Below are 27,179 nucleotides of genomic sequence, written 5' to 3'. Positions count from 1 at the left end.
GATGGCAAAATGGGCTGATTTGATATCTCAACTTGATGAAGAAGTCAAATGTTTGTCCACTTCATAGCTCCTAATTATGTGAACCAGAGATTGAAGCCCCATGGATAAGCTGAGGTGAGCTGAACCAGAGGTTTAAGTCATGAGATGAGATGAGATGCAGTAAGGATGGCTAAGGGAAATCATGGAGATGATCATCCACCACACCTCTGATAGGGACAAATAAAAAGAAACCTTGTCTCTAGATAAACAAATTTTCTTTCTTTTTCTAGGGTTTCATTAGCTTTAGAGCATTCGTTACCTTGAATGCCTCCGAAGAAAATCCCATCGGATAACCGATATCTCAGCTCAATCCACCTCGGGCACCTGCATATTGTATGCCAACTAGCTTAGGCTGGTAAAAACTTTAACTATACCAATTACGATCAAAAAACTCGATAGGCTGTTGTCGGTACAATGTCGCAACCCTTATAAGAGGCAAAGAACACAGGAAGAAGGAACCAGCTTTCCAAAAGATCTACATTCATAACAAGTCCATATAAGAGGCAACACAGCAAACAAAGCTTGCATCATTCAAGTGTTCCGAAGTCGATAGGTTAAGTCCCTTTGTCTCCTAGAGTTTTCGAGTTCTCCAAATCTAAAGGTGTTCATCCTTAATACAAGAGTAATTTGAGGTAAGATTTACACTTTCCTCATAAGAAGAAACAGCCTCTGGTCCAACTCGAACTGAGCTGCATTGGAGGGATCCCCCTTGAGCATCATCAACAGTCCACCAAAAGAAGCATATATTTCACTGCATGAAGAAGAACAAGAAAATAATATGAGAACCACCATACACAGAACCATCAATCAAAAATTCAAACCAGTTCTCAAACTTAATACTGCCTCCTGCCATAATATACATTCATTTCAACCATTTCAATACTTGTAGCTATTCCATAACAAGAAGAAAAGGCAACATCTTGATTCAGCATATCTAACAGTGGAATTAAGATGCTCATTGCCAAGAACATGAGAGTACTAAAAAAATCCATTGGCAGCTTTAAGAAGATCACCATCAGTTGAATTCAATTAACAAAATAATCTGCTTGGTGAATCAGGTTCACCTACCCATGAGAATGTTCTAATAAACTCCATGAGCATAAAGTTAACAAAAATAATTCAAATAAGCATGAACCAGGGAAGAAGATGAGAGAGAGAGAGAGAGAGAGAGAGGGATTATCTTCTGAACTATTAGTACCAAGAAGAATATGAAGTTAGTCCAAGAGTAAAATTTACAGCCAAATTCCAAAGAAAACAATCCACACTTCAAAAGATTTGTGAGATGAATATCGTATGTCTATAAATGCTTAGACAGAATTCTCATGTAATAAAGTCTCCAACTGCATAACCCTGGAAGATTTGCCAAATTTTATCAAAGATTTTGCATGGCATATTACAGAATAATTGATGCGTGAAATGCCATGACATTAACACAAAAAAAGAAACAATAAAGGAAACAACTTCTGTCACATTTTTCACCAAATTACCAATGTTAAGACCTTAAAGCACTTAAAACACTAGTGCTTTTAATTTTCATACTTACCACCAGAATTGTTATAGAAAACAAATATATTGTTGTAGAAAACAAATATAACAAAAAGATATGCAACCTTGATAACTAGAAATTTTCTTCAATCTATGAGAATGGGGAAAAAGATGGAATGATCTGAGAAAGAAACATACACTTTAACATTAGGTCCTCCAGAAGCCTCTTCTGAAATCTTATACAGCTTCCCATGCATAACATACTCAAACTTGTCTGCAAGAGACTTTCTTCCAGCCTGAGGACGAATACTTGTTGCTAAGAATCTAAAGTGAAATGATGGGAAGGAAAATCCAACTCTATCAAAAATGTTCAGCTTCAACCGAAGATGTTTCTTCAACCAGATTCCAACTTAGCACGTGCAAATAAATTGTAGATACATGATAAATTAGGTGAAAGGAAGTTTCTCAGGATGGCTACAGATGATAATCAAATATCTAGATGCACTTTTCTAATATTTCAATGTTCAACCAACCAAATGAACACAAATAACAGAACAACCTTATACCTGCGTAAAGTAGCCTGAATCAGGGGTTCCATCCAGACTGAGAGTTGGAGTCAAAACCATGGTGAATTTATCCCCAACATTAAGTGGATAAATTTCAGTGTTTACATCTAGCTGCATATACATATCGAACTGTTCACTGCGTGCTTCAATCCGAGAAACTAGATAAAAAAAAGAAAAATTAGCCTCAACTTGAATTAGAATGCCAATGAAAAGTAACTATAGAAGCATTAAATAAAAATATCGGATCAACAAACTGGAAATAACTATCATATAACAAATTGAATATATCTCAATGTAAAGTGATTAAGTTAAATACAAGAATAAAAAATGAATCAAGAAGTTAGTTGAAAATAAGAACTAGTTGGAGCCTTTTCTTCCTAGATCTATTCTATTCTCAGGCAACACCAAATGCATGGAAAACTGAACAAACAAACTATAGCAAAGAACACCTACATAGTACAGCCCAGATGTCAGTATGGAAATCTACAAACTATGCATACCAGGCCATACTCTGGCACCACTATGTCCAATCTCATATTAAGTTTTGTGATAATACGCTTAAGTTTTGGCTAAACAGATCAACACATCATAGCATTTGACGAGAATCCAGCCGTATGAACTTCTCTGTTATGACTTTAAAGAACATTGCAACACTGGTTCTATCAAGTTTGAAAATGTATTTCAATACATATGACAATGGTGAAAGAATGTATCATACCTTTATCAAACTTTTTACCATCTGGATCCAGTCTCGTCAAAGTGAAGATGTCCTCGAAAAGAAGCTCAACCATGATTCTCAAAGACTGGTCTCAGCAAGCACCACAAACACAAATCTGTTTTAAGACAAGAAGTTTACATCATATTAACCTTAGCTACCCCTCCAAAAAATGTTAAAGAGAACATTTATGATAACAATAATATTATTAGCAAGTAAATTTCTTCAATCCATCAAATATTCCACCTATTCCTCTTCAAAAAGATGAACAATAAAAAAGTGAAAACACTATGTCATATAATAAGCATCCACCCTCTCATTAGTAGCTTTATATACATCAGCTAGAGCAAGATAATTATCCACAATAATATTTACACTAGAGAAGTATTAAGTAACAAAATTGCATTAGCACGTGACCAACTAGGTACTTCAACTGGAGCAAGATAAGAATCTAAAGAGAAAGATCACCAGAGAAGTGATAAGCAGCAGAATTACACCATCACATGACTGAAAAATACAAAAATAAACATACACAAGAACCTTGATATAAAAATGCATGCAAGCAAAATTTGTCATTTCTTATGTTCAAATAAGCAACTAAATACAGTTTGCATTACCAACCTCCCTTGCAATGATCTACAATTCATTTCTCTAAGTTTTAAGAAGCAAATTGAAAAAATATTCGAGTACAAACAGCCCCTTTCTATCATTAAAGTCTACTGAACTTATTTCCTATAATGTGTTCTCTGTGTTTGACAACAAGGAGAAAACAAAAGAGAGAAGAATATAAACGAAAAAAGAAAATGTATAAATAGACAATCAGAAAGCTAAGAGAAGGTAAAGATATCGAAAAAACCACTCAGTTAGATCTGCCATATCGAAAAAACAAATTGACTTCATTTGAAGGGTTCAAAGATGCATATCATACATAAAAAAACAAGGCTAAACGATATTAATGACCTGCTAGGAAAAGAAATAGAGAAAGAAAAAAAGAAGGGTACTAAAAGAAAATAAATTTGTCATCGCCATCCACCACCAGTACTAGCATCACTTCCCAAGTCCACCAAAGACTCCAACAGAATTAGGTACAATTCCATTTAGGATCAAAAGAAGCTTACACGAGAATAGGGAGAATCAATACTCCAAAACGTGACCTGTGGAGTCATATATGTAACTTCATATCCATACAACGTCATATGATTGCTTCACACAAGGCTATATGGTTGTATTCTACATAGAATTAATAAGTTATTGCACGTATGTGGTCAGAAAAGTCCTAAAACATGATCACACATGTGGTAAATATGACTTATACCATACAGGCTGAAAGCAAACATTAACCCCCCAAGGTCTCACTGGTACCAGACCCATGATCGACCACGGCACAATTTTGGTTAATCTCAGCAGCATATGCAGCTTGACTTATTACTATTCTGTGACACAAGCAAACAAGTTTTATGACTTCTTACATATCTCAATAGCAGCAAAAAATCCACGCAGCCGATCCCAAATAGTTGGGTCTTACGGTTTTGTTGTTGTTACTAAGCAAACAAGCTTAACTTTCAGAAAATTGATGCTTAATCCCCTTTTGGCATGGGGATGCAACTCAGGCGGGTTGCACCAGGTTGGGTTGTATAGAAACACAGACTGAACACAAGTGACAGGCTAGTTGCTCATGCCTTGACCCTCAACCCAAACTCTAATTTCGTTGCAATTCTGTTAACATGTCACCGCTGCTCTACTAGTAAACAACAGAAACAAAACAATTAATCAAATGTAGCATACAATCACACATCTTGATCTTGCACAAGAATGCTTAGGAAAAAGCACTGTTGTATATCAAGCAGCATTTACATGACACTGTCGGTCAAACAAGATCAACTATTTAACAGAAACCATGATCTTCCTCTTACTGCGGTCTGTAACGCTGATAATGATCTCAAACACGTATAACTATTAATTTCATCAGCCATCAGGCCAATATCCAAGATCCCAGTAGTCAAACAACCAAGCAAAACCTTTAAAGAGGATCGAAAATCCACCAAATTAAAGAAAAAGATCCACAGGAATATGACGGAGTCGGACGGAAACCCTAACCTCAACACGCTTACCAACAACAGACACAAGGGATAAAAAGAGAACCTGGAGGCTGGAGAAGAACCGCCGCGGATGACCGCCCGGCGTTCGTCGCCGCCGATGGAGATGGTCGCGACACGAGCGGCGGCCGAGAGACCGTCGAGCCAGAGGGATTCGTCTTACGTTAAAGCAGCATAAAATACCTTTACTTATCTCTATTTAATGGAACCAACGTGCCTTCCTTTGATTGGTGAACAAAGTGGGCTACCTTTGGGCCCTATGGGCCCCGTGGATTGTCACCAATCACAAGACAGGAATTGGGCTAAGCTAACGGAGTCATCGGTTAGGCTAAGCGAAGTGGACCGGTTGATACATCAGTCCAGGCCCAATACCGTCTTCGGTGCGGTCTAACGGATCGGTCTTTTCGGGGAACCACACCAATCCGACCCGCTTAAGTAGTATAATTAATCTATCCATCCATTAATCAGGTTTGAAACGATAAGATATATAGACAAATAGATACCGAAATCAGATTTAAAATGACTTGAAAGACTTCAGTAATTAATCCAATTCTCGATTACTGTGAATTACTACTGCAACCTTCCGTTGATAAGTCACGTTTTATCGTTATTGGTACGATAAGCTCATAAAGAATAGTTCACTTAGAAGATATGACATGAGCTCCAAAAGGTATATCTAAAATTAAGGATTGCTCCATAGACTTACGAGTCATTGATTTCTCTATTTCTAAATCAATGTAAGACTAAATGTTTTTATCAGTGATCCCCCCTATAGGGGAGCTAATTGCTCGAAACATTCCTTTTAGCGTTAATATGATAAATCATAATATGGTTGTCATTGATATGAATGGTGACCTGACGGATTTATAAATCCTTAATTCCTTACGTTTTAACCAATATAGACTAAATATCTTTTATCAATTGCAATGTGAAGTTACTCATCCATCAATTAGCAGAAGTCTGTCAACAGGAACAAGGTGTATATGGGGTTTTGACCATATTCCAATATAGTTTCATAGCATTGATATGCTTAATTTGTCTATCAGAGACAGTAAAACTACTACATGTTACATTTTCTGTATCCATCTCACCATTCCTTCAACTAGAAATATTGAACAGCCAAATCCCTAAAAAATGATCATAAACATTCCTTTGAAAAATGATACTTTTGGCAGCTTGATTCCACATGACCATTAACTTCTCACGAAACCTGTTTTACTCTTTCAGAAAAAAGGCCAAGGATATTTGCCATGACAGGAGAGTTCAAAATCAATATGGTTTCCTGGATCCAAGCATCCGATATGCAAAATCTACCGTGATTGCCATAATCTACACAGCACGATACTTATTCATGCTGCATGATCAATCATGAAACCAACAGTGAAGCAGAAGGTTAAAACCGATACAGTTCTTGTAATGCAGTCAAAAACATCAACATAGGATAAGCTTTTACCAACAACATCTACTGTTGCCTTAACAAGGGGTTACAAAGATAACAGAGATTGATAACCTAACGAAGAACATAAGTTCAACTTCCATAAACAAAAAAGAACCAAGAATTTGGTAGATTGTTTGGAGATTGGCGATGAAAGCCTTTTCTGCAAAGAAAACATCTTGTATTTTTTGTGATCAAGCTCCCAGAACACGTCTGATATCTGCCTGCTGCTGCGGCGTCAACCTAGATGGGAACTTCACATCAAACTTGATAATTAAGTTGCCCTTCTTCCCTGGCTCCTTCGCGATTGGCATCCCTTCCTCTGTGATAATAAGTTGATGGCCAGGGTACACTACATTACTCACATTGATTGCCAAATCACGCCCGTCGAGGGTTGTGAGGTTTATTGTGGTCCCTGCGAGCGCATCGACCAGTGAGATCTCTTGGTGAACAATGAGATCACTACCATCTCTCTTGTACACATCATGCGGCTTCTCATCAATGATAAAGACAAGGTCTGCTGGGAGTTGGTTCACTTGCTCGTTGCCTTTGCCAGGAAAAGTTATCTTGGTGCCTTTTTTCCATCCAGGCTTGATTTCAATTGTTAAGATCTCTGTTTCTGGCACCAATCGTCTAATTGTTGAACATGACAAATAAATGGAAACACGGTCAGAGAATTCTATCGTCCAATTTAACAAACTCCAGAAGTGCTGTATCAATATGTTATTTTTCCAAAATTTTGTTTCTAACAACATAAAATGTTCTGAGATGACATTAGTATTGGCTATGGTGACAATATCTTTATAAACAGTTGTTCGTATCAAGAAATGGTACTATCTGGAGATATAGCATATCATATTCAAGTTTATAAGCTATAATTCAGCAGACAGAAGTATATACATCTACTTGATGACAAATTAAAACAATCAAAAATATCTTCAACGCCATTATAAATGCCATGAGACAAAAAGACAACTTGTAATAGGAAGGAGAAAAAACAATGGAAAATGAAAACTGCGACTAAGGTAGGGTAAAGCCAAACGATGTTTGGTATTCCAAGCAAGATAAGACTAAGCATGAACAGGTAAACAACTAGAGACCAAACACAATAAAACAGTAAAACATATCCAGATTCTGACCGTGGAGATATATCTACATGCACATCAGACGGAACTAAGAAACCTCACTCTATATGCCTAACACGATTAACTGGTCCAAATTAATAAAACATATTAAAGTCAACAACGCTTCACCCTCTTTCATATCCAAGGAGAAACTTCAAAGTCTCCCAGAAAAGGTAATGAAATTATCTTTCGGAACAGTCATCATTTTTAACAAGTTTAGAAAGCCTATCACAACTAATGGAAACAGTTTATGGGTCATTAAGGACAGATTTTAGTCAAAAGAATAAAATAACAAAGCTATTGGTTATTTGAAACACCACACAGCATGGTGAAAGATATCATGTACTAAGAAATTCTGAACATTAAACAAACACATGTATTGACGCAACAAGCCATATAAGGTTGAAAAGGCAGCAGTCACAGGTACTCAAATGTTTTGCTAAGAATGCCAATTGTAGAAGATGAAAGATATATAAAACCTTCGGCAAAAGTTCGAAGTAACTGAGATTGTCCACAAGAGTATTACTAGAAAGCAGTCTAGATAGTTGCATAATAAAATATTTGTTGGGTTAAGAATGTGTTAAAAATGATATTTCTTTATTTAGCATGCACAAGTAGGGATGCAACTGGTGATCCATAGGATGTCATTTGTTCTTTATTATGATATCAGAATATATAGATTTAGATCATAGGATGTCATTTGTTTCTAAATGGACATTCAAGTACCAGATATCAAAATATATAGATTTAAATGGAAAAAGTGATTACATGGTTAATGAATTCACATGCAAAAATTAGGAGTTAAAAAATTGCCTTAAAGGGATCAATATATATTTTATACAATATTTGTCAAATATGCTAGCTAATTAGGACCAAAAAAAGGTGTTTAAACTTTAAAGTCACCATATATGTTGATTGAGGTTTACTGATGAACACACAGGAGTCATAAAAAGTCGATTAAATAATCCAAGTCAAAGAACATAACACTTAAATCAGGTGATTCATCAACAGATAAAGGGGAGAACAAAAATAAGACAGATGCTAGCAATTAATCTGTATAACTCTGAAAAGGGAGAAAGAAAGAAAGATAAGAAAGAAGGAAAGTTCCCTATTATTAAGCCACTGATTTAAAACCATTTCAAGAAAACTCCATACTAATAATTCATAAGTAACCATTTCAAAATTAACCCTGTATGATCAATATGTACCTCAGATGCCTCAACATAAAGCATGGACAAAAAGCAGTAAACTCATTGGTTCAATAAGCATTAATTCATAAATTGATGTTAAAACTACAAGATTCATCATCTAATCTTCTTCAACCAAGAGAATTTGAAACAGGTGAAGTTTTGTTTACCCCAGAACAAAAACTTCATTTGACTCTATAAGAACCATGACCAACTACCATTGCTGAAAGCTATACTGATAACATCCACAACATAAAATCAGTACAACCAGAAAAGTAACTAAACAGCTGAATGGCATCAGCTGGATAAGAACCAAAGCGACTTCGAAAATCATTGTTCATGACCAATGATGCAGAGAAGTGGTTTTTCTACATTAGGATTTAGTTTATTTATCAGTCAATTTATATATTTCACATTTAGGCACAGAAAATGTCCTTTACAATGAAAATACTAATCAGCTATCTTTCTTATCTAAATTTTTGCCAGCTTCTTGAATCAGAAAGTAACCAGAAAGCATTTCAAACTTCAGATGATAGATTGAAAAACCTGCAAAACAGTGCAGAACTCAACTGCAAACTGTAAAAATACTAGGCAAACAGACAGATTGTTCCGTTTCCTAGCTGGGATACAGTCATGTATAGTAGAAATGGAAAAGGGAAAAAGATTGCAATATGATGCTTTGTTCAGTTCAATCATAAATTCATGAAGCAGTTTACCCTATGCATGCATTGGTCCACTCTAAATACTTAAGTGGCTCAAATGTGCTAAGGAAGTCAGCAACATGTGAATCCAATAAGCCACAAAAACATTCAATTTAATAATTTGAGAAGAAGTGCTAATACCCATTGGGTCGTGAGACATTTCTAGATATCTTCATCTTTCTTTTTGATCCCATGTAGAGATCTTCAAGGCTGCACACCAGATGGTTCTCCACAACTGGTGCTTTCCGTGTCTGGCTGCCACTAGGACCAGCTCCCTCAGCATATGACCTGTAGGTGCTATCTGTCCTACCAAAGCCACCAAAAGTTCCACTTCCATCTTTTTGGAACCTCACGGACTTTGAACGGTTCATAGACTCAAAACCAAAAGGGCTGCTGCTCCCAAAAATTTCAGCAAAGATATCTTCAGCATCCCGAGGATTAAACTGGAAGTTACTAGGACCACTCGAGCCATTAGATGCTGCACTTTGTGAACCAGGAGGGGGCATGCCCTTCAAGCCCTCTTCACCATGCTGATCATATATTGCCCGTTTATGAGGATCACTTAGTACCTGGACCAACAGTGTTGAAATATCAGAAAGTTTGACACAATTTCTATCACTCTAAATGATCTCAATGCCTAAGACCTATTTCTTCCTTCAACCAACAGAAAATACTATTGACTAAAGTATTCAAATATGTAAAAGATGCATCTTGGAAAAATAAAGACAGCATCAAAGATTGCAAAACTCAGTTCCACGTGGGATAAAAAAGAAGCAAAGAGAAAGAGTAATCAAAACTTTTGCTTCACTACTTTCATTTCAATTTGCCTATTTTGCTTTGTAATTTGATATTTACTTCTTTCCCCCAGATTTAATGAATTCAGAACCCTTGAAGAAAAACCATTTAAATCAAACCAGAAAGGAGAATGTACAAAATGCAACAAAGAGATAATCAAGATTTATCTATCAGGTTATTTGAGGTAACGGTACTATATGATTAAGAATAAAGCAAGTTTAATTGAAATTCTACTTTCCTAGCCATGAAATTAATGCAGCCAAAAAGAATCTGTTATCAGTGAACATATAATTCACAAAAAGGGCCATGAAGAAAGAATTCAGCACAATCTAAAACCGTTCTCAGTAATAAATCAAATTTTCTATACAATATCCAGTTTCAGAAATTTGATTCAAGGATAATAAATTCTAACATGGAAAACAAATGAGACATTCAAAAGACCAATAAAAATTACATCGTTCTTCTAAAAGATATCCTCATCATGTCAGAGCTAACTAAAGAGACTTGCCTCGTAGGCCTCGGACATCTGCTTGAATTTGGCCTCCGCCTCCTTCTTATTGCTAGGGTTCTTGTCGGGGTGCCACCGCATTGCCAGCCGCCGGTACGACTTCCTGAGGTCATCATCGGTGGCATTGCGATTCACCTTCAATATGTTGTAGTAATCCACGCCCATTTCGATCCGAGCATCGAACAAACCCACGAACAGGCAACACCAATACCAAAACAAACGGCACCCTCCACTTCAATCTCTCTAATTCCCGCTTGGTGCTCCCAAAAATCCCTCCTTTCAGCGCCGATCCGGTGGATTCCGATTACTTCTTCGCAAGAACAGGAAAAATGCACCAACTTTGCGGATCTCTTCAAGCGTCGGGATGTAATCAACCCAAAAGAACCGAAACTTTTGCCACGGACGTGAATAGATCCCGAAATCTTTCGATTAGTTTCGGATTAAGGAACATAGGAGTCGAATTTAAGGATGGAAACCGGGGATTGGAGTGCATTGGGAGGGAATAGGCAGAGCAGATGGCCGTCGCCTCCAACGCGTTGGCGTAGGCACGAATGTAGCAAGAGAACAAGAATTCGTTAAAAGAGATCAGAGTCTGAGGCAACCATGAAACCAGTATCTACGTGACGGGGAATTCCCGTACCCCCAAACGTACCCAACATGTGCAGTCAGTGACGTCCCTCATTCCGGAACCTCCATATTTCCAATCACAGCGCTGGTAACGACATGGGGATACGCGGGCAGGTAGAAATGCCACCGCTGTTTCGAGAAACGAACAAGGAAAATATAGTGACGTCCAAACGACACCACCAGTTTTGCACCGGTTCTCGACTCAGACGAAATCACTGTGGGGCCCTTCGTGAGTGCGGGAGGTGGACGCCGTCGATGAGTAACTTAGAAGACACGATTTCTTCTCTAAGTAATCACCAAACAAAACAAGGGCTTAAATATAAAAAACATTGTGAAGAGAGAACCAAATCAATATATAAAACAAGACAATGGCTAAAATGTAAAAAGCGCAAACAGATGCAAAGCGAGCGAATTTATTTTTTGAACTTATCAGGGGGGAAATTGAAAATTTGTCAACATTAGAAGTGTTTTCACTGAATAAAAGATTAAAAAAACATTTTTCTGTTGCCAGAAAAAACACTATTAAACCCGTTGGAATTGGCCGCTTCTACGCCTCTCGGAATTCGACGACGATGAGGGATAGATCTCGCAGCGATAGAAATAAGCGGCGGTGCCGCTCGCCCTCCGCCTCTGCCGGAAAATGGGCTGACCTTCTCGACCCGCTTCTTCTTTCCGTCGTCGACCGCCTCCCCTCCCTCCGCGACCGCTTCGCCGTCGCCTCCGTCTGTCGCACCTGGCGCGCCGTCTCCCGCCCCTCCCTGTCCTCGGCCACCGGTAGTTGTCCCCCTCTCCTCTGTCGCCCGTTCGTTGGCCCCTTCCACCGCCGGTCCCGCCGCTACCACCAGATTTCCCCCCGCCGTTGCGACCTCCTCTGCCCAGCCGCACCCTTCGCGCCCTCCCGCTCCATGGTTTCCTCCGGGTCCCTCAACCTTTTCCTCCTTGGCTGTTCCTATGGCCACCTCATCTTCTGCAAGGGCCGTCGTGCCATCCTCGCTGACATCTTCACTGGCGACGAGCTCCGTTCGCCGGACCTCCCCAGCGATGGCTGGCGTTTCCACTACGGAGCCCTAACTGGTTCTCTGTCCTCTCCCGGCTCCAATCTCCTCTTGAGTGCTAACGGGAACCTTCTGCGGTGGCGGATTGGAGACAGTAAATGGGAAGAATGCTCATTCACACCGCTTGATGTTCACATGGAACGTGTAGTGGCTTTCAAAGACCACGTTTTTGCGTTGGACAGTGCCGAAAGGCTTCGCGTTCTCCAGTTCTCGCCTTATTTTAGCATCAAACAGATGGCAGTGCAGTGGGCTGGGCGAAGCATTTACTCGGGCATGAATATTGGCTTCACTCAGCAGCTGGTTGAGTGTGGTGGCGAGCTCATGCTGGTGCAGGTCATCCCTGCAGGGCAAATTATGCATCTGAAGTTTGAAGTGTACCGCTTGGACTTGTCGGGACAGCCAACATGGGTGAAGGTGGATGGTTTGGGAGATTGGGCATTGTTCATTGAGGAGTCAGGCAGATGCCCTGCATCGTGTGCTTGCCCAGGCAGGTGGGGAGGACGGAGCAATTGCATCTATTATGCAGGACATGGACGTGGTCGTTGGCATGTGTTCTCATTGGACGACACTTCTATTGATACTACTGATCCAGAATCTCCTCTGTATTTTGATAACCAATGCGTTTCGATGTGGCCTTCGCCCTTTTGGGTTTATCCGAGTATGTTGTATTGATCCCTTTGATAGGTATGCCTTCATGTTCTTAAAATTGCAATTGGATTCTTGCTTCTTTTTTTTTTCTGCTTCTTTCGTATTAACATCAATGTTTTTTTTTATTTAAGATGCTTTGGTTCTTCAAAAATTGTTATTAGTTCTATTCTACCGTTGTTATTGTAAAACATGTTTTTACAGGTTGCTTGTTGATTCTAAGCAATAATTTGTAAATAGAATGAGCACGCATACAAGTGACATTTCTTTCTATACTCTTGTTTTATATTGCTTAATGCTGGTCATTTCTATTTTTCTTTAATTGCATAAGTTGTGTGACAAGATAGACCATCTTAACAAATGTTTTTTTTATATATGTTGGAATGTTGGATTTACTTCCAACTAGAGAAATTTACATTTTTTTGATTGATTTGATTCACTGTTTATCCCAGTTCCAAGAAAAGAAGGTTAAGAGCTGTGCATACGAAATGCGGGACACATTCATAATGATTTCCTCAATTTATGCTTAAATGAGAGCTTTATCATATTCAATTAAAAAGAGCTGTTATACTCATGCATGGTTCCTATGTGATAATTTGTGCAATGTAATCCATGTGTTCCATTAATTAAGTTTTCTCCACAAAAAATTCAATTCTTCAGGTGATGCCACCATAATGTGTTAGTAGAAGAACTCTATTACCAAATGGCATCTTGTATTGTTTTTTTTTTATAGATTTTTCTTTCTCTGCTTTGATCAGGTTGGAGTGCTTGTGTCATTTGTTTTGATGTGTGGTTAAGAGGTATAGTGGTGATATCATAGCCATGGTCATTTCTCATTTAATGACTAGTCTAAAGATGTAGAAGATTTAAACTTTATGTTTTTCTTTAGTTTCCTCCTCTCTTTCCAAGCTTCCAGATCTTGGCTATGGAGAGGACGATCAATGTTGAGACATAAAATTGGTGATAGCAATAGTGGCAAGGCATATGGAATAGATACACATTGATAGTTATGGAATTAAAGACACATATGCTGGAGCAATTGCAAGTCTTAAGCGTTGCACTTATATTATGAATAGTCTTTGTTCATGCAGATCTTTGTTTAATTAATTTAGCATATTACTTTACATGTTGTGTTGTCCTTTATGCTGATAAAAAAAAGGAGAATTTTCTGTACAGGTATTAGCAAGCATAGGGAATTATGGTCATCCAATTTCATTTTGTTGCTGGATTTGCTAATGTTGAAGCGTTTCTGTCACTTATGCAAACTAGTTTATCCTTTCTCTTGACTTTGTAGCATTAATGAGAATGATAAAGTGTTCTTTCCCTTACGCAACACTGATTTTTCCCTTAGGGTGTCATCAAGATTGCAGTGGAGCAAAGGGAATTTTTGGTGGATTGGTGACATGCGTAGAATGCAAATAGAACAACAACGGTGAAAGCACTCTGCTGTATCAACACTAACATTGAGAGAAGGAAGCAAGGGGACCAAATGGGACTAGTATGTGCTATCATAATATGTTCAAGTTCACCTTTTTTTATAATATCTGGCACAGTGAAAGCATTTTACATAATTTAGGCCCAATTTTAGTATTTTATGTCTGTTACAATACCAAGACTTCAACAGTTATAAGCTTCGCAAACTTCATTCGATGTTTTTTTTTCTTCTTTTTAATATAATTTTTAGTCGCTAATTACACGTGCATTTAACAAATAATTTTTCCATTCATTGTGTGTTGGTTCTTCCTGTAGCAAATGTTTCTGTGTCTTGGAGTGCCTAATTTTTCTTGCTTAATCAATCATGCATGACTTGTTCTTACTGCCTGTATCATAGACACACACAATTGTATATGGGAACTTTTATGCCCATAATTTTTTCAAATTCAGACAGTATGAAATATTGGATCACCATCTTCTATATCTATTTCTATACAAATGGTAGCAGGACAATTCTTCTCTTCACCAAACTGTTCTTGTGGCATAAGAGAGCCACTTGTTCTTTGTCAGTATCATTTGGTTATTATTCACATTTATGGGAAATGGATTGTGACTCAGTAAATGTTAATGATGGTTTTGCTTCTCTTTAAATTGCTCTCAATTGTCTCAAAAATAGAAGATATAGATAGCAGGAATTGGAGAAGCATATTTTGCAAAAGCAGGAGATATGGAGATGTATCTTCAAAGTAAGTGTTTTCCTTTTGTTTATTCCTTTAATTTGATTTTTTATATGTTTACTTACATATCCTTACAAAAATGTAAAAAATTAGTTAATCTCTATCAATCTATTGCAATTAGAGGCATCGAAATTTTTATCCATTTAAAAATATTCTCTGAATACGATTGTGTGATGTGTATTGATTGTTAGCAAAATTTTAGATACTGTAAGTTTATATTTTGTTAGCTCAAGTAAATTATACTCGGTCATGGTTTGTAATGATCAACTTAAATGTTGTGAATATATATATATATATATATATATATATATATATATATATATATATATATATATATACTATTCATAATCTCTTTATAACCATTAACAATCACTTGTTATGGATAATTCCTAAAAATAATAAAAAATATTATTTTATTATTTACAATTATAATATTATCAATTTTATCTCTTTTTTCTTTCTTCACAATCCCTTATTAGTCATTGTCGTGGATGTTGCTTGCCATCATCGTCACTCCATGTTGTATGACCTTGCTCATCCCTTCCTTGATGTGATCCATCGAGGAAGAAGAAGAAAAGGAGGAAGAGGAGGGGAAGGAGGATCCCCTCCCTAATGCGATCCTTCGAGGAAGAGGAGGGATAGTTTAAAATTTTTTAAATGATATTGTAAATAATAATATCTTATATTTATATATTCTCTCGAGCCATTCGCTTCCTCTATCCCATCCCATTCCTTTTACCTGCCTTGCAATTGGATTTGCCGCTCGGGCCCCGTGCTGCAGCCATCAGTGGGGCCAACGCTGCATCTCTGTCCCACAAGCAGTAATGATCAACCTAAGTGTTGAGAATTAATAAACACGAATCATAATCTTAGCTTCTCTACCATGAATATTTGATGATGATCACATTGTCGTCACACTTACATGACATGTCGTTGAGCTAAATCTATTACTCGCACTTGATAGACCGGTATATGTGTCGCACAAACAGTAATGATGCATAGAATCCAACCGCGCCTAGCATGAGGAAAAATCCATAGCAGATACAGGTCATGTAGCCGAAGAAGAATGAAGTCTGCATGAAGCCTGACATATCTGATCTTGCGCGATAGTAGTATATGCAGTAGAAGAAGATGAACACAAAGGATGGATCTGCACCAAATATATAAGTGTTAGCCTTTAGTGACCTATCTTGATCAACTAGCTTACAACTGCATGTTTGTTTAATTGTAAGAGCAACAACAAAACATTAGGGTTCATATAAGGAAAAGATGAAGGGCATATCACAAGTCATAATATCATCAATCTTTTCCCACACTTAAGCTCTCCTCTCAAGGAAAGAACACTGGTCACAAAGTAAGAGCAATCTAAAAGTCTCTGTTTCCAATAAATCATTAATGCAATTTCAAGTATCAATAGATCTATGTACTCATTAAAACAAATGTTCCACTAGGCATCAACATGAGAGAAGATCAAAACTTCACCTCCACCACCACTCGTGATCCTCAACAGCAAGCTGAAAGTATGTCAATGCCACCGTGACAAATACTGTGACAATGATGAGACTGATGAAAACGATAAAAATAATGCTATATATCGTGTAGATTTTATGAGCCCACACGCTGGCAAATATGTAGTAAAGTTCAATGTAGATGGCACTGAAAGGAAGGAAGCCTGCCACTGTCGTCTGAGGTAAAGTGCCTCGATACCATGGCAACCGTGGAATCTTTCTCGGGTACTTTGTTGTTCGGCACGGAGCTTGAAACACCGTCGTGCCACTCTTACCGGCAATGCCACCCAACACAAGTAAAGGAGAAGTTACCAGTGCCCATATGAGAATCACAAGGATAGTACCAAAAGGCAATGCTGCAGTGGCACTATACATTATAGCAACAATATTTTAAGGAAGCAAAATGTCAAGAATAGAGGTCCACAGAATAAACAGCCTGTCAATATTAAGTTCCTCACCTGAAACCCAAAGTAAGGAGGATTACAAAGGAAAAAATGTACCAATGACAAAAGAACTTGTTCGACTCAATATACTCATACCCAGTTAGTCCCTTCTAGTTGCATGTATAAGGTCACTGTGTAACCAGCAATACTGGAAGAGCATAGATGACAACAAGTGCTGTGAATAGGGCTCCCCGGTTGTATGGATAGAACACACCAACAAGTGCGAGGAGGAAGATGAATGTTGTGCTAGTCATACACAAGCAAGTGTTAGTAAATACTGTAAGAGATCAAAGATCAAAATTCAAATAGCATACTACTTGTTCTTACAGTGCAAGAAGCTATGTGCCGGATCCAATAATAGCTGAAAACAGTGACTTCTTCTTTGGAAACCGGAAGACATCCCCATGAATATACTTCAATCCCGTTTCCTCTTGGTCATCATGAGACTCATCATCATTAGAATATCTTTAAAACAATTACATTTAGTCGGGCAGGCAAAAGTAATTTAAACAAAGTAGATTCACTAGGCATAAAAGCTAAAGGAATGTAGTTATTACCTGATAAAGTCATTTTTTAGCACACGCATAAGGATTGTTGCAAGGAAACTAGTTAAGAGGACTATCACACATGAATTAACAATTGAGAACCAGTGGATCTCCAAATGCAGAGGCATGGAGGAAACTTTTGAGTATTTCTCCATCCTTTTCTCAAAAGGAACGCCGGTCTTTTTCCATGTCACAGAATAGGTGAAATCCACATCAACTTCCTTGTCTTCTGAGATATCTACAAGCATGGTTGGGTCAGGTTGGATGCTGATTTCTATCACACGATCATCGTTGTATAGGATATCAAACTGAATGTGTTTAAAGAGCAAGTAAAAGTTCTAGCTTGAATCAGCCTTGTTCTTATCAATCCTTCCCAAAAATCCCCAAAGAGGCAGGTCATCATAGAACATCTGAAAGTAGTAGTTTTTTGAAACGGCGTTTCTGAGCTTGGTGACATCTTCTTTTGACATGTGTTTCTTACAAAGAGACTTGGACTGCTTATCCTCCTGGAAATTTAACTCATATGGTGCATCGACCAAACGATCACCATTTAGAACTTCCCCAAGTGCTTCCTTCTTGTCAGTAACATGCTCTACAGACGAAGAATTTAAGAAGAGTTCGGCAATGGCAACACTTTCAAATAAGGTGAACTACCAAACCTGGTGTGCAGAACGGTAAGTCGTAGAATCGATACGTCTCACTGCAGAACAAATGGAAAATTGACTCATATTTAAGAAACACTAAGAAAATCTATCTAAAGAACAATGAGAAACAATGTGATGCAAAAGGCAGAATAATTGTGCCACTTAAAAACCTGTCAAATCCAATAAAATGCACATGCAGCAATTTCTGGACTGAATAACGAGGAAATGTGAACCGGTAGAACAAGAAGCAGATCAAGACGAAGACTTATTAGCATTATAGTCTAGTCTAAAAATGATTCTACAATGTTCGATGCATATAGTGGAAAGAAGTAAGCAGAAGCAACCATCATCAAGAACTACCAACTCCTTGTACCGAAACACACTATTGAGGCAATCAATCAAACACCTCATCCTCATCAAAACGAATAGGAAGACACAAGCAAAGGACCCATCTTTTCATATGCTGTCCAAAACGCAAACTTAACAACCTATGGCGGGGGAAAGTAATCAGGCACTCGGAGATCGATGAGCATGGGTAGAAGAAGACTCAAATTACCTTGGGTTGTGGAAAGGTCCGACCTTGTTCGCATAGAACGGGACGCGATCGCCCTCCTTGTACCTGTGATTAGATCCATCCGCACCGGCTCTCAACCCGCACGCCAACAGCAGACGCAGCAGCGCAGCTGACTGCGAATCAAATATCTTCTTCTTCGTGGTGAGAATATCCAGTGAAAGCAAGACAAAGCTCGGGTTTTGATCTTTAGCCGGTTAAAGATTCGCCGGAAAAGGTGTTAGTTGGTGGATCTACGGGAACAAAGATATGTCAACGTACTTTTGTACCCGCTTACCCCTTAACTTGCGGTACAGGGATACGACGTCGGCCCCACCGATGGGTGCAGCACAGGGACCGGGCGACATACCCAATCGCATCAACTACTGACGAGGCGGGTAGAAACAATGGGTTTGGATAGAGGAGGCGATGTTCCGGAAAAAAGCTTCCATTTCTTTTTTTCCACCGAGAAGGCACCCCCATTGTCGCTGGGGCCCACGCCTCTGTGTTATACCTTCCCTATCCATTTGCGCCTCCGCCTATCTTCCCGACAGTAAGGCCCCGTGGCTGTGTGACGTCGTCTTCGCCCGTCGGTCTCTACCATGTCCTCTGCTCCGTGAGGCGGTGGACGGGGAAGGGGCGGAGGCGACAAGTGGCGAGGAAGGGGTCGAACAAAGGGTGAGGACTCGCAATGACAACAAGTGAGTAGGCGACGTCGACAAGGGAAGGTGATGGACAGCGAAAGGGGAAGGAAAGGGGCATTTACGAAATTTCAATAAATAGGAGGCATTATCTGAAAAATAAATAGAGTCGCCTTCCGAGAAAAATAAAATTCTATGTTTTGCTAAAATGATTCTTAGCACAATACTATTAACAAAATACTAAGCAACATGTCCAAAATTATGCCCTTAATGAAACACTCAGCTGCTAAAACATGATATTTAAACATTTGGATGAATTGATTGCAAGCATTATTGTGGTATATTACTTTTTGTACGTTTAACTTTTTTTATTGCATACAAAAAGTTAATGAAAGCGTAGCGATGCTTCCAACAAGTCTGGCAAGAGATTCATTAGTAATAATTCCCAGCAAAAACACGAACAGATATCGGTGAAGGTTGACAACAAGCAATAAAAAGCAAAGTTGTTTCACTGCAAAATTTCGCATTCATAACACTACTATCATGTAAAATACTGATCCATTGAACTGAGGCTCTCGCACTAGCCTGTTTGAATCTCCGCTACCAACTTGGAAACCTAACTTAGATCAGCCTCATCTAACGATCCATCCTCTCCAGTCGAAGTAATTCAAGAAAAATTTGCGGCAGAAAAGGATAATACCATCGTGTAATTAGTAGCCATAACCTGACGACAAACACCATATTAGTAACACACATCACATCAGAAGGCAAATGAAGTGGAAAGCAAATACGAATAAATATTCTGAGTGTCGTTTGGTAATGAAATTACCTGAGTTGTCCATTGGATTTCCTGCAGTAAGAGTTTCGGGCTCTTTGATGTCAACAACCACAACGTCTGATGTGAGGAAAGTCTTGGCTACTGAAGCAGCATGTTCCAAGCAACACCTCACCACCTGTTTCATTCATAAAGGTAAGCTCGACTTACTACAACAGGTGCAACAGTTGGGTTTGGAGCGGGGACATATTCACCACTATTCGGTGTCGACCAATCATATTAAAACAAAGAATCTGATATAAGGTAACTAGACATTATTTTGGTAGCAGTTTAAAGCAATGCCACCAAACATATGTATGGTCTCCAGATCAAACAGTGATGTTAAAGGAAATTTAAATTTCAAATTTGTCATTCACAAATTGTTGCCGAGGTTTTAGCAGGACTTTGGAACAGAAGAGTTTTCTTGTTGCTGGTTATATGGGCTTCTACGGCCACTTGTACAGGGGGTGGAGTTGCCACCCTTTTGTATGACCCAAGGAAGGACCTGAATCAACCAGGGAAAGAAAAGGCATGTGACAGACTATTTCTGTAACCCAGAAGCTTATGATCATAATATCCATAAAGAGGTTTATTTTCTTTCTGGGTACATCGTTTGCTACCACAAGGTCAGAAAGTCCTAGAATAACATTCGGACTGGGCTTCAAGGGTCCTCAAATATTAAGTAAATTAAATTAATATTTCATATCCATGCATCATTTAATGATTATACATATTATAGTAAATTTCACTCTTCATAGCCCTGCACCAAAATTACCTGTCTGCTCCAATACCTCACTTTCAATGTTGTCTTACGAAGAATCCAAGTTCACATATTAATATCTTGTACTGCGATAGAACAATGCGATTTAGACAAACTAACATTCCTTATGCAATTTTAGATTGCTTAAATACAAGCAAAAGCATTCTGACTATGATTCCGATGACAAAAGTCAAGAATCCTAATCTCTACAAAAAGCCTTCAGCTTGCAAGTGCATTTATTCATTAAACAAGAAAAGCTAATTATAATTGCTCTAATTGTGATTGATTCATAAAAAGCCTTCAGCATACTAGTGCATTTGTTCATTAAACAGGAAAATAATAATCAAACTATAATTGATCAGCTGAATGGATGGAAAATGCCAGTAAGGCACGAAATTACTAATCCTGTAACAGCATGGAAATGAGATAGGTAGTGACCGATGATTCCTACTGCAAAACATTACGAGTTCTTCTGAAAGAGTTACATATTACCAGACAGGAGATTTTTGTTTCATGTAAACAAGGCACACCACTTGCAGGGAAGGAAACATACGAACCTTGGTAGGATCAATTATACCCGCAGCCATCAAATCCTCATATTTTCCCGTGGCAGCATTGTAACCAAACTTGAAGTTTTCATTGCTCAGCACCTATTGTAATTATCAGTCAAATGAGTTGCGTAAAATGCAAATCTGTTTAACAGACACTAATGCAAGAAAACCTAAGGCATCGATACCTTCTCTGTTACCACACTTCCATTTACACCGGCATTTTTAGCAATCAACTTAAGTGGGTAGCTCAAGGCCCTCTTTACTATGTCTGCTCCAACCTGCAAAAGTAACACAAGCAAGAAAGCATTGACATAACAAGTCTTTGCCTGTCAGTATTTAGAAAAGTTTGCGTTGCACATGAACCACAAGTGTCTTCTCCTAAGAGAGGAATATTTATTATGTGTGCTGCTAACCTTTTGCTCATCATTATCAAGAGTCTCCTTGATGGCATCGACTTTCGAAGCAAGCCTCAGAAGGGTACAACCACCACCAACAACAATACCTTCCTCAACAGCAGCCTAAACATAAAATTATAATATGAAGATGGGCGATAAAGATGTACCTCTTATACAGATATGGCATACCCAATGATGAAACTCAATTTGACAGCTAAAAGACATACCTTGGTAGCATTCAGGGCATCTTCAACTCTCAATTTCTTCTCTTTTAACTCTGTTTCTGTTTGTGCTCCAACCTGCTCAAGTTTGAAAGAAGAATGTAAAACACAATGTGCCATTTATGTCTTAACACGGTGCCTAAAATACATAAAACAAAAGGAGAAAGAGAAAGAGAGAGAGAGAGATATGGTGTAACCTCAGGATAAATGCATAAATGCTTCAGCCTACCTGAATGACTGCAACACCACCAGAGAGCTTTGCTACTCTCTCGTTTAGCTTTTCCTTCTCATATTCTTGCTCTGCAGCCTAGAAAAAGAGATGGATAGAGTTTAGGTAAGCTAAACAAAAGAAAGAAGTATCGTTTTCATAGTCTATAACCTCAATTAGATTCTTGATCTGTGCAACTCTTTTGTTTACTTCCTCCTGTGTAGTCCCGTCACCAACTATGGTACTCGAATCTTTCGTGAGTACAACCTTTGCAGCAGTACCCAAGACCTCTTTTCCCGCTTTATCCAAGGAAAGCCCAACTTCATCTCTGATTACAGTGGCTGCACAAAACCAATGGTCTTCATGATATTAGAATGACTAAGTCGATACAGAATGGATGTATCCTAATGAGCTAATTATGAAGAAAAAGACAGATCAACCTCCTGTCAATATCGCAATGTCGTCAAGGTACTGACTTTTGCGTTCCCCAAATCCAGGAGCTTTAAGTGCAGCAATCTTCAATGACCCTCTTAGTTTGTTCACAACAAGGGTTGCAAGGGCTTCCTGTTCAATATCTTCTGAAATTATCACGACTGGGTATCCCCCTCTTATGGCATCTTCCAACACATTGATAAGATCTCTTGCATTTGTAATTTTCTTGTCAACAAGAAGCAACTGAAAATACAATGTGATATGACCATAAAAATACAAGATTACCATCATATAGATAGAATGTAAAAAAGAATATATATTTTGATGCCAATTACGACACCTTATTGAACCAGTGAAGTACCAGCACATCATGTGATATACAGGCATGACCATGTGGCATCATTGTGTAGAAAAAAAAAATACCAACAAGTACAAAGCTATATGGTTCAGTACTTGTACGACTGTTATTTAAGACCTTGCTTATGACATTATAAAATATATTACTCTGAATTTGAGATCAGACCTTGCAATTCTCATATTCAGCAGTCATCTTTTCACTGTCTGTCACAAAGTAAGGGGAAATATAACCCCGGTCAAACTGCATCCCCTCAACAACATAGAGGTTGTTTTCAGCACTTTTCCCTTCTTCAAGGGTAACCACACCCTTCCTCCCAACCTTGCTCATTGCCTCAGCTATCATGTTCCCTATTTCAAAGTTGTTACCAGCACTAACAGCTGCAACATCTGCAAGTTCACTGTCCTCAACCTGCAACATGATAACGCACGATTACAAAAAGAGAATTTCATGACCATTACCCTATATTTATGCTAGCCTGGCATGGATATTAGGTAAGATGAGTCACAGTCTCTGACAAAGTATTCAATTTACCTCTTTAGACATCTTCTTAAGTTCAGAAACTAGTGCTTTGGCTGTTTTCTCGATGCCACGGGTAATCTGAACTGGGTTGGCACCGGCTGCAACCACCTGCATGAGTTACAGGTAAGTACCAAGAGACTCGATCACCCTCCCATCATGACAAAATTGGATTAGGATGATGTACCTTAACACCTTCTGCAATCATCCCTTGAGCAAGAACAACAGAAGTAGTTGTCCCATCCCCAGCCAAGTCATTGGTCTTGGCAGCCGCTTGTCTTACTAGCTTGGCACCAATGTTCTCAACAGGATCCTCTAGCTCAACCTGTGAATCAGTTAGAGTTGGCCAAGAATCCAATCATACCTCACATAATAGAGTTTTATTCTTCATGACTTCGAGGTTCAAAGCACCAAACATCAATTTGTTTCAGAATTGAAGAAAAGGGATGGAAAAGGCATGCTGTGACTTCCCAGTTATAGTTACTACTTACTAGACTGTTGAGGAGGAGCACGATAGCAGTCACTGACAAATGTCACTCGATATAACAAAGGAGATACTACCAGCAACAATTGCAAACAAAGAAAAACAAAGGCAACAAGCAGAATGTGTGAAAAATGCAAGAGGAAATCCTTAGGTTATTGATTATTTTCTTAACATGCTATAACATTAATTCTCCTAACTAAATATCTCAGATGTGCAGTTTCCCAGATCCAAGCATCCCTTTTGAACATGCTTGAAACAGGAAGAAAAGTCATCGTGGAGAATGCATTTGGGTAAAGGTCCCTATGAGGAACTGACTCTTCCATGCAAGAATTTTCTCCCAGAAAAGGTATCTACACTTGTCATCAGGCTTTGTTTGGCTCCAGAAAAGAAATACAAGAGAGACAAAAATCAAGGTGCAATATCTCTAGATATATGGTAGTCTGAATATATACTCCACCTTAAACAACTCCTGTATGTTAGAATAGTTGTAAACAACCTATCAACAAGGTCCAGGCATCTATTAATTCCATGGAAATGACACCGCAATCAGTATATATACCAAGATGAAGGACACAATTAGCTACAAGTTCAAGAGTAGGCCATCTAATATCTTTATGCACAGCAAAATCAAAAGATGGACCACATCATTAAACCTTGGACATGAAATACAAGAAACACCCACCTCTTTCGCTACTGTAACCCCATCATTTACGATCTTAGGTGATCCATACTTGCTTTCCAAGACAACATTCCTGCCCTTGGGACCAAGTGTAACCCCAACAAGATCAGCAAGCTTGTTGACACCAGTCTGATATTGCATCACAAGAAAAACATGAAGGGATTAGAAACAACAAAAAGAAATATTTTATTGTTAAAGGAAAGATTTTATTGGAAGAATTATATCATATACAGAACACACTTGTAGCTTTTTGATAGCTGATCCATCTTTGTTGAAGTATAATTCCTTAGCCATTGCATTAATCTTGCAGTTGCCTCTTCTTAGTGAACCCAAGCTCTGTCTCCTGCTGCTGATCGAACTGGATGATATAGAAGCAAACGAAGAAAACTGGGATAACTTTTGTTTGGAAGCTAAGAGCTTCTTATCTGTTCTGAAGTTGCTAGGAGAAGCAATAGCACCAAGAGTAGACAACGTGTAGGAAGCTGAGGCCATTGCCTGTTGATGAGAAACGCAACAATTTCATAGGTCATAATGATGCACATCAAATAGTCACCTCTACAGAGGTCAAAGTTTTATAAACACAATAGTGTCGATGAAGCAAGATAAACATATATTGTTTTGTAGGCAGAAAGACAATAAGCATGGAGCACAGAAATGACAAAGAAACATAAAGGCCCAAAAATGCTCCAAGATCCCAACAGTGGTAGCAGAAGATAGTGCATATTATATTCAAGTTCAAAAGTATAATATGAAGCCACATGTTCATGCTGCAAATTGATGGTTGGATGTTCACTTATCACCATAAGCAACTATTTATCTGACAAAAGGAACAGGTCAGAATGTGGAATTAAAAAACTCACTGCAAAAGTTGGATCCCACATAACTCGGGCATAAATTTTATTGCACTATCACACAAACTGAAAATAACTTCCCAGCCAAAGGGAAACAAAGTATAAGAGATGCCATGCTGATATAGGTCATTCAAGTATAAATCATGAAACCTGTAGAAGACTTCGTAAGGTAACCCACTTCCTACGGCTTGCAATTGTGACCATTATTCAGTTAGGTTAGGATGGTATGATCCATGGAAAACCTATCTCAATAACCATATTTTTCAACTGTCAGAAATGTCAAATATCACAGGCCATAGGTCATAGGTCAATCAGTCTAGTAAAACTGCAAATTCTAAATTAATGTCCTCAGGATCTTATTCCTGCTATGGTCACAGTTCAACCAGACTAGTAATATTATATATACTAGATTTGCATCCCCCCAATTTTCTTCCTGCTATTGGACCTAACACAATGCATGTACATGTATCACTCGCCTTTTAGAACCTTAGTTGCCCACCTTCTCTTCACATCCACACCCATTGCATCCTTATCTAGTCCCACTATCAATTTCAGAACATGGCTCACACATGCACTTCCTCTAAGTATACACGTTATGACTTAATTCTCCGAAGCATGTGCAGAATATAAAAAAATAAAATTGGTGAAACGTGAAATTTTTAGAAATCTTTTCTTGTTTAACTATCTTTGAAAAACAAAAATGATGCAAGTAATTCACTCAATCCATGAAAACTAGAAGGGAACTATTTTTAAATAGTTCATCCCATTAGCTAGCAACATCTCAGTCCAAAATAGTTTCACCTCAAATCTGTTTCATCTTTTCTATCTTCTTCTTTCTTATTCTTACTCAAAAAAGAAGAAGCATCTCCCATTCCCCATTCCCCAGACGAAATGGGAAAAACGAAGCAATCATACACGCAAGAAGAAATAAGAGATATAATTCCACATTAGACAAAATAATCGAAGATTTAAACATTTGAATCACAAATAAAGCCCCTACAGAATAAAAGCCCATCGACCATGCTACGGAACAAGGCTCAACAAACGAACCAGATACGAAATCAAGATTCATGAGCGAATCAAACTCTTCATGGCAACAAGGTAAACCCCACACCGCCAATCGAATCCAGAACAAACAAAGCCAGCTGAGGCTAGATCGAAGGCGGGAAACGGGACGGCAACAAGTGTCTCACCGTTAAAAGCGATCGAAGGGCTGCAGATTGCTTGCGATGCGGAGTGTTTGGCTGCCGGCGAGTGTAGCAAAGTAGAGGCGGATGAGATTTTATGGAGAGCGAGGTTTCCGATCCGCTTCGTTCGTCAAGGTTCGGGGCGATCTCGGCCGTTGGATTCAGCGATGCGAGTTCTGTTCCGATGGAACTATCTAGAAGTCGAAAGCAGCTGTCAGTCCGTGTACTACTTCGTCATAATTA

At 38.5% G+C, this 27,179-nt stretch overlaps 4 protein-coding genes and 1 pseudogene across 5 annotated transcripts; 1 reads left to right on the top strand and 4 right to left on the bottom strand.

Moving 5' to 3' along the window:
• Positions 1–502: 502 nt before the first annotated feature.
• On the bottom strand, positions 503–5,082 carry LOC135623534 (DNA-directed RNA polymerases II, IV and V subunit 8B-like). The gene is made up of 5 exons (XM_065126607.1): positions 4,948–5,082; positions 2,809–2,923; positions 2,091–2,248; positions 1,723–1,820; positions 503–790 (listed from the first exon to the last, which is right to left on the bottom strand). Exons 2-5 carry the CDS (start codon positions 2,879–2,881, stop codon positions 679–681), a joined length of 441 nt encoding a protein of 146 aa, XP_064982679.1. The 5' UTR covers positions 2,882–2,923; positions 4,948–5,082; the 3' UTR covers positions 503–678.
• Positions 5,083–6,282: 1,200 nt separating this feature from the next.
• On the bottom strand, positions 6,283–11,203 carry LOC135623533 (uncharacterized). Its single transcript, XM_065126606.1, has 3 exons — positions 10,652–11,203; positions 9,490–9,917; positions 6,283–6,969 (listed from the first exon to the last, which is right to left on the bottom strand). Exons 1-3 carry the CDS (start codon positions 10,814–10,816, stop codon positions 6,531–6,533), a joined length of 1,032 nt encoding a protein of 343 aa, XP_064982678.1. The 5' UTR covers positions 10,817–11,203; the 3' UTR covers positions 6,283–6,530.
• A 620-nt stretch (positions 11,204–11,823) lies between these two features.
• Positions 11,824–14,628, top strand: LOC103998749 (uncharacterized). The gene is made up of 2 exons (XM_009420316.3): positions 11,824–13,017; positions 14,330–14,628. Exon 1 carries the CDS (start codon positions 11,851–11,853, stop codon positions 13,003–13,005), a length of 1,155 nt encoding a protein of 384 aa, XP_009418591.2. The 5' UTR covers positions 11,824–11,850; the 3' UTR covers positions 13,006–13,017; positions 14,330–14,628.
• A 1,390-nt stretch (positions 14,629–16,018) lies between these two features.
• On the bottom strand, positions 16,019–19,819 carry LOC103998973 (transmembrane 9 superfamily member 2-like; annotated as a pseudogene).
• Positions 19,820–19,971: 152 nt separating this feature from the next.
• LOC135623532 (ruBisCO large subunit-binding protein subunit beta, chloroplastic-like) lies at positions 19,972–27,099 on the bottom strand. Of its 2 annotated transcripts, none has more exons than XM_065126604.1 (15): positions 26,943–27,099; positions 25,139–25,393; positions 24,902–25,027; positions 23,923–24,060; positions 23,751–23,846; positions 23,385–23,627; positions 22,870–23,104; positions 22,601–22,770; positions 22,451–22,528; positions 22,228–22,299; positions 22,019–22,123; positions 21,791–21,883; positions 21,612–21,704; positions 20,310–20,433; positions 19,972–20,204 (listed from the first exon to the last, which is right to left on the bottom strand). In XM_065126604.1, the coding sequence occupies exons 2-15, from the start codon at positions 25,388–25,390 to the stop codon at positions 20,191–20,193; spliced, it is 1,839 nt and encodes a 612-aa protein (XP_064982676.1). In that variant the 5' UTR covers positions 25,391–25,393; positions 26,943–27,099; the 3' UTR covers positions 19,972–20,190. The 2 variants fall into 2 exon arrangements, with proteins under 2 accessions (XP_064982676.1, XP_064982677.1); XM_065126605.1 differs by lacking the exon at positions 26,943–27,099 and adding an exon at positions 26,800–26,926.
• Positions 27,100–27,179: the final 80 nt, after the last annotated feature.

Source organism: Musa acuminata, chromosome BXJ2-9, assembly GCF_036884655.1.
Source record: "Musa acuminata AAA Group cultivar baxijiao chromosome BXJ2-9, Cavendish_Baxijiao_AAA, whole genome shotgun sequence".
Taxonomy (NCBI): Eukaryota; Viridiplantae; Streptophyta; class Magnoliopsida; order Zingiberales; family Musaceae; genus Musa; species Musa acuminata.
The sequence above is the reverse complement of the archived record's forward strand: the minus strand, read 5'-3'. Positions and strand labels throughout refer to the sequence as shown.

Coding starts and splice junctions, on each gene's coding strand:
- LOC103998749 (XM_009420316.3), top strand. CDS start 11,851: ATGAGGGATAGATCTCGCAGCGATAGAAATAAGCGGCGGTGCCGCTCG.
- LOC135623532 (XM_065126604.1), bottom strand. CDS start 25,390: ATGGCCTCAGCTTCCTACACGTTGTCTACTCTTGGTGCTATTGCTTCT. Junction 22,300..22,450: donor GTGGTGTTGCAGTCATTCAG/GTAGGCTGAAGC, acceptor AAACTTGAGCAG/GTTGGAGCACAAACAGAAAC. Junction 21,705..21,790: donor GAAGTGTGGTAACAGAGAAG/GTATCGATGCCT, acceptor TAATTACAATAG/GTGCTGAGCAATGAAAACTT.
- LOC135623533 (XM_065126606.1), bottom strand. CDS start 10,816: ATGGGCGTGGATTACTACAACATATTGAAGGTGAATCGCAATGCCACC. Junction 9,918..10,651: donor AGATGTCCGAGGCCTACGAG/GCAAGTCTCTTT, acceptor CTGTTGGTCCAG/GTACTAAGTGATCCTCATAA. Junction 6,970..9,489: donor AATGTCTCACGACCCAATGG/GTATTAGCACTT, acceptor TTCAACAATTAG/ACGATTGGTGCCAGAAACAG.
- LOC135623534 (XM_065126607.1), bottom strand. CDS start 2,881: ATGGTTGAGCTTCTTTTCGAGGACATCTTCACTTTGACGAGACTGGAT. Junction 2,249..2,808: donor TGGTAAAAAGTTTGATAAAG/GTATGATACATT, acceptor TTTTTTATCTAG/TTTCTCGGATTGAAGCACGC. Junction 1,821..2,090: donor ATTCAGGCTACTTTACGCAG/GTATAAGGTTGT, acceptor ATTCGTCCTCAG/GCTGGAAGAAAGTCTCTTGC.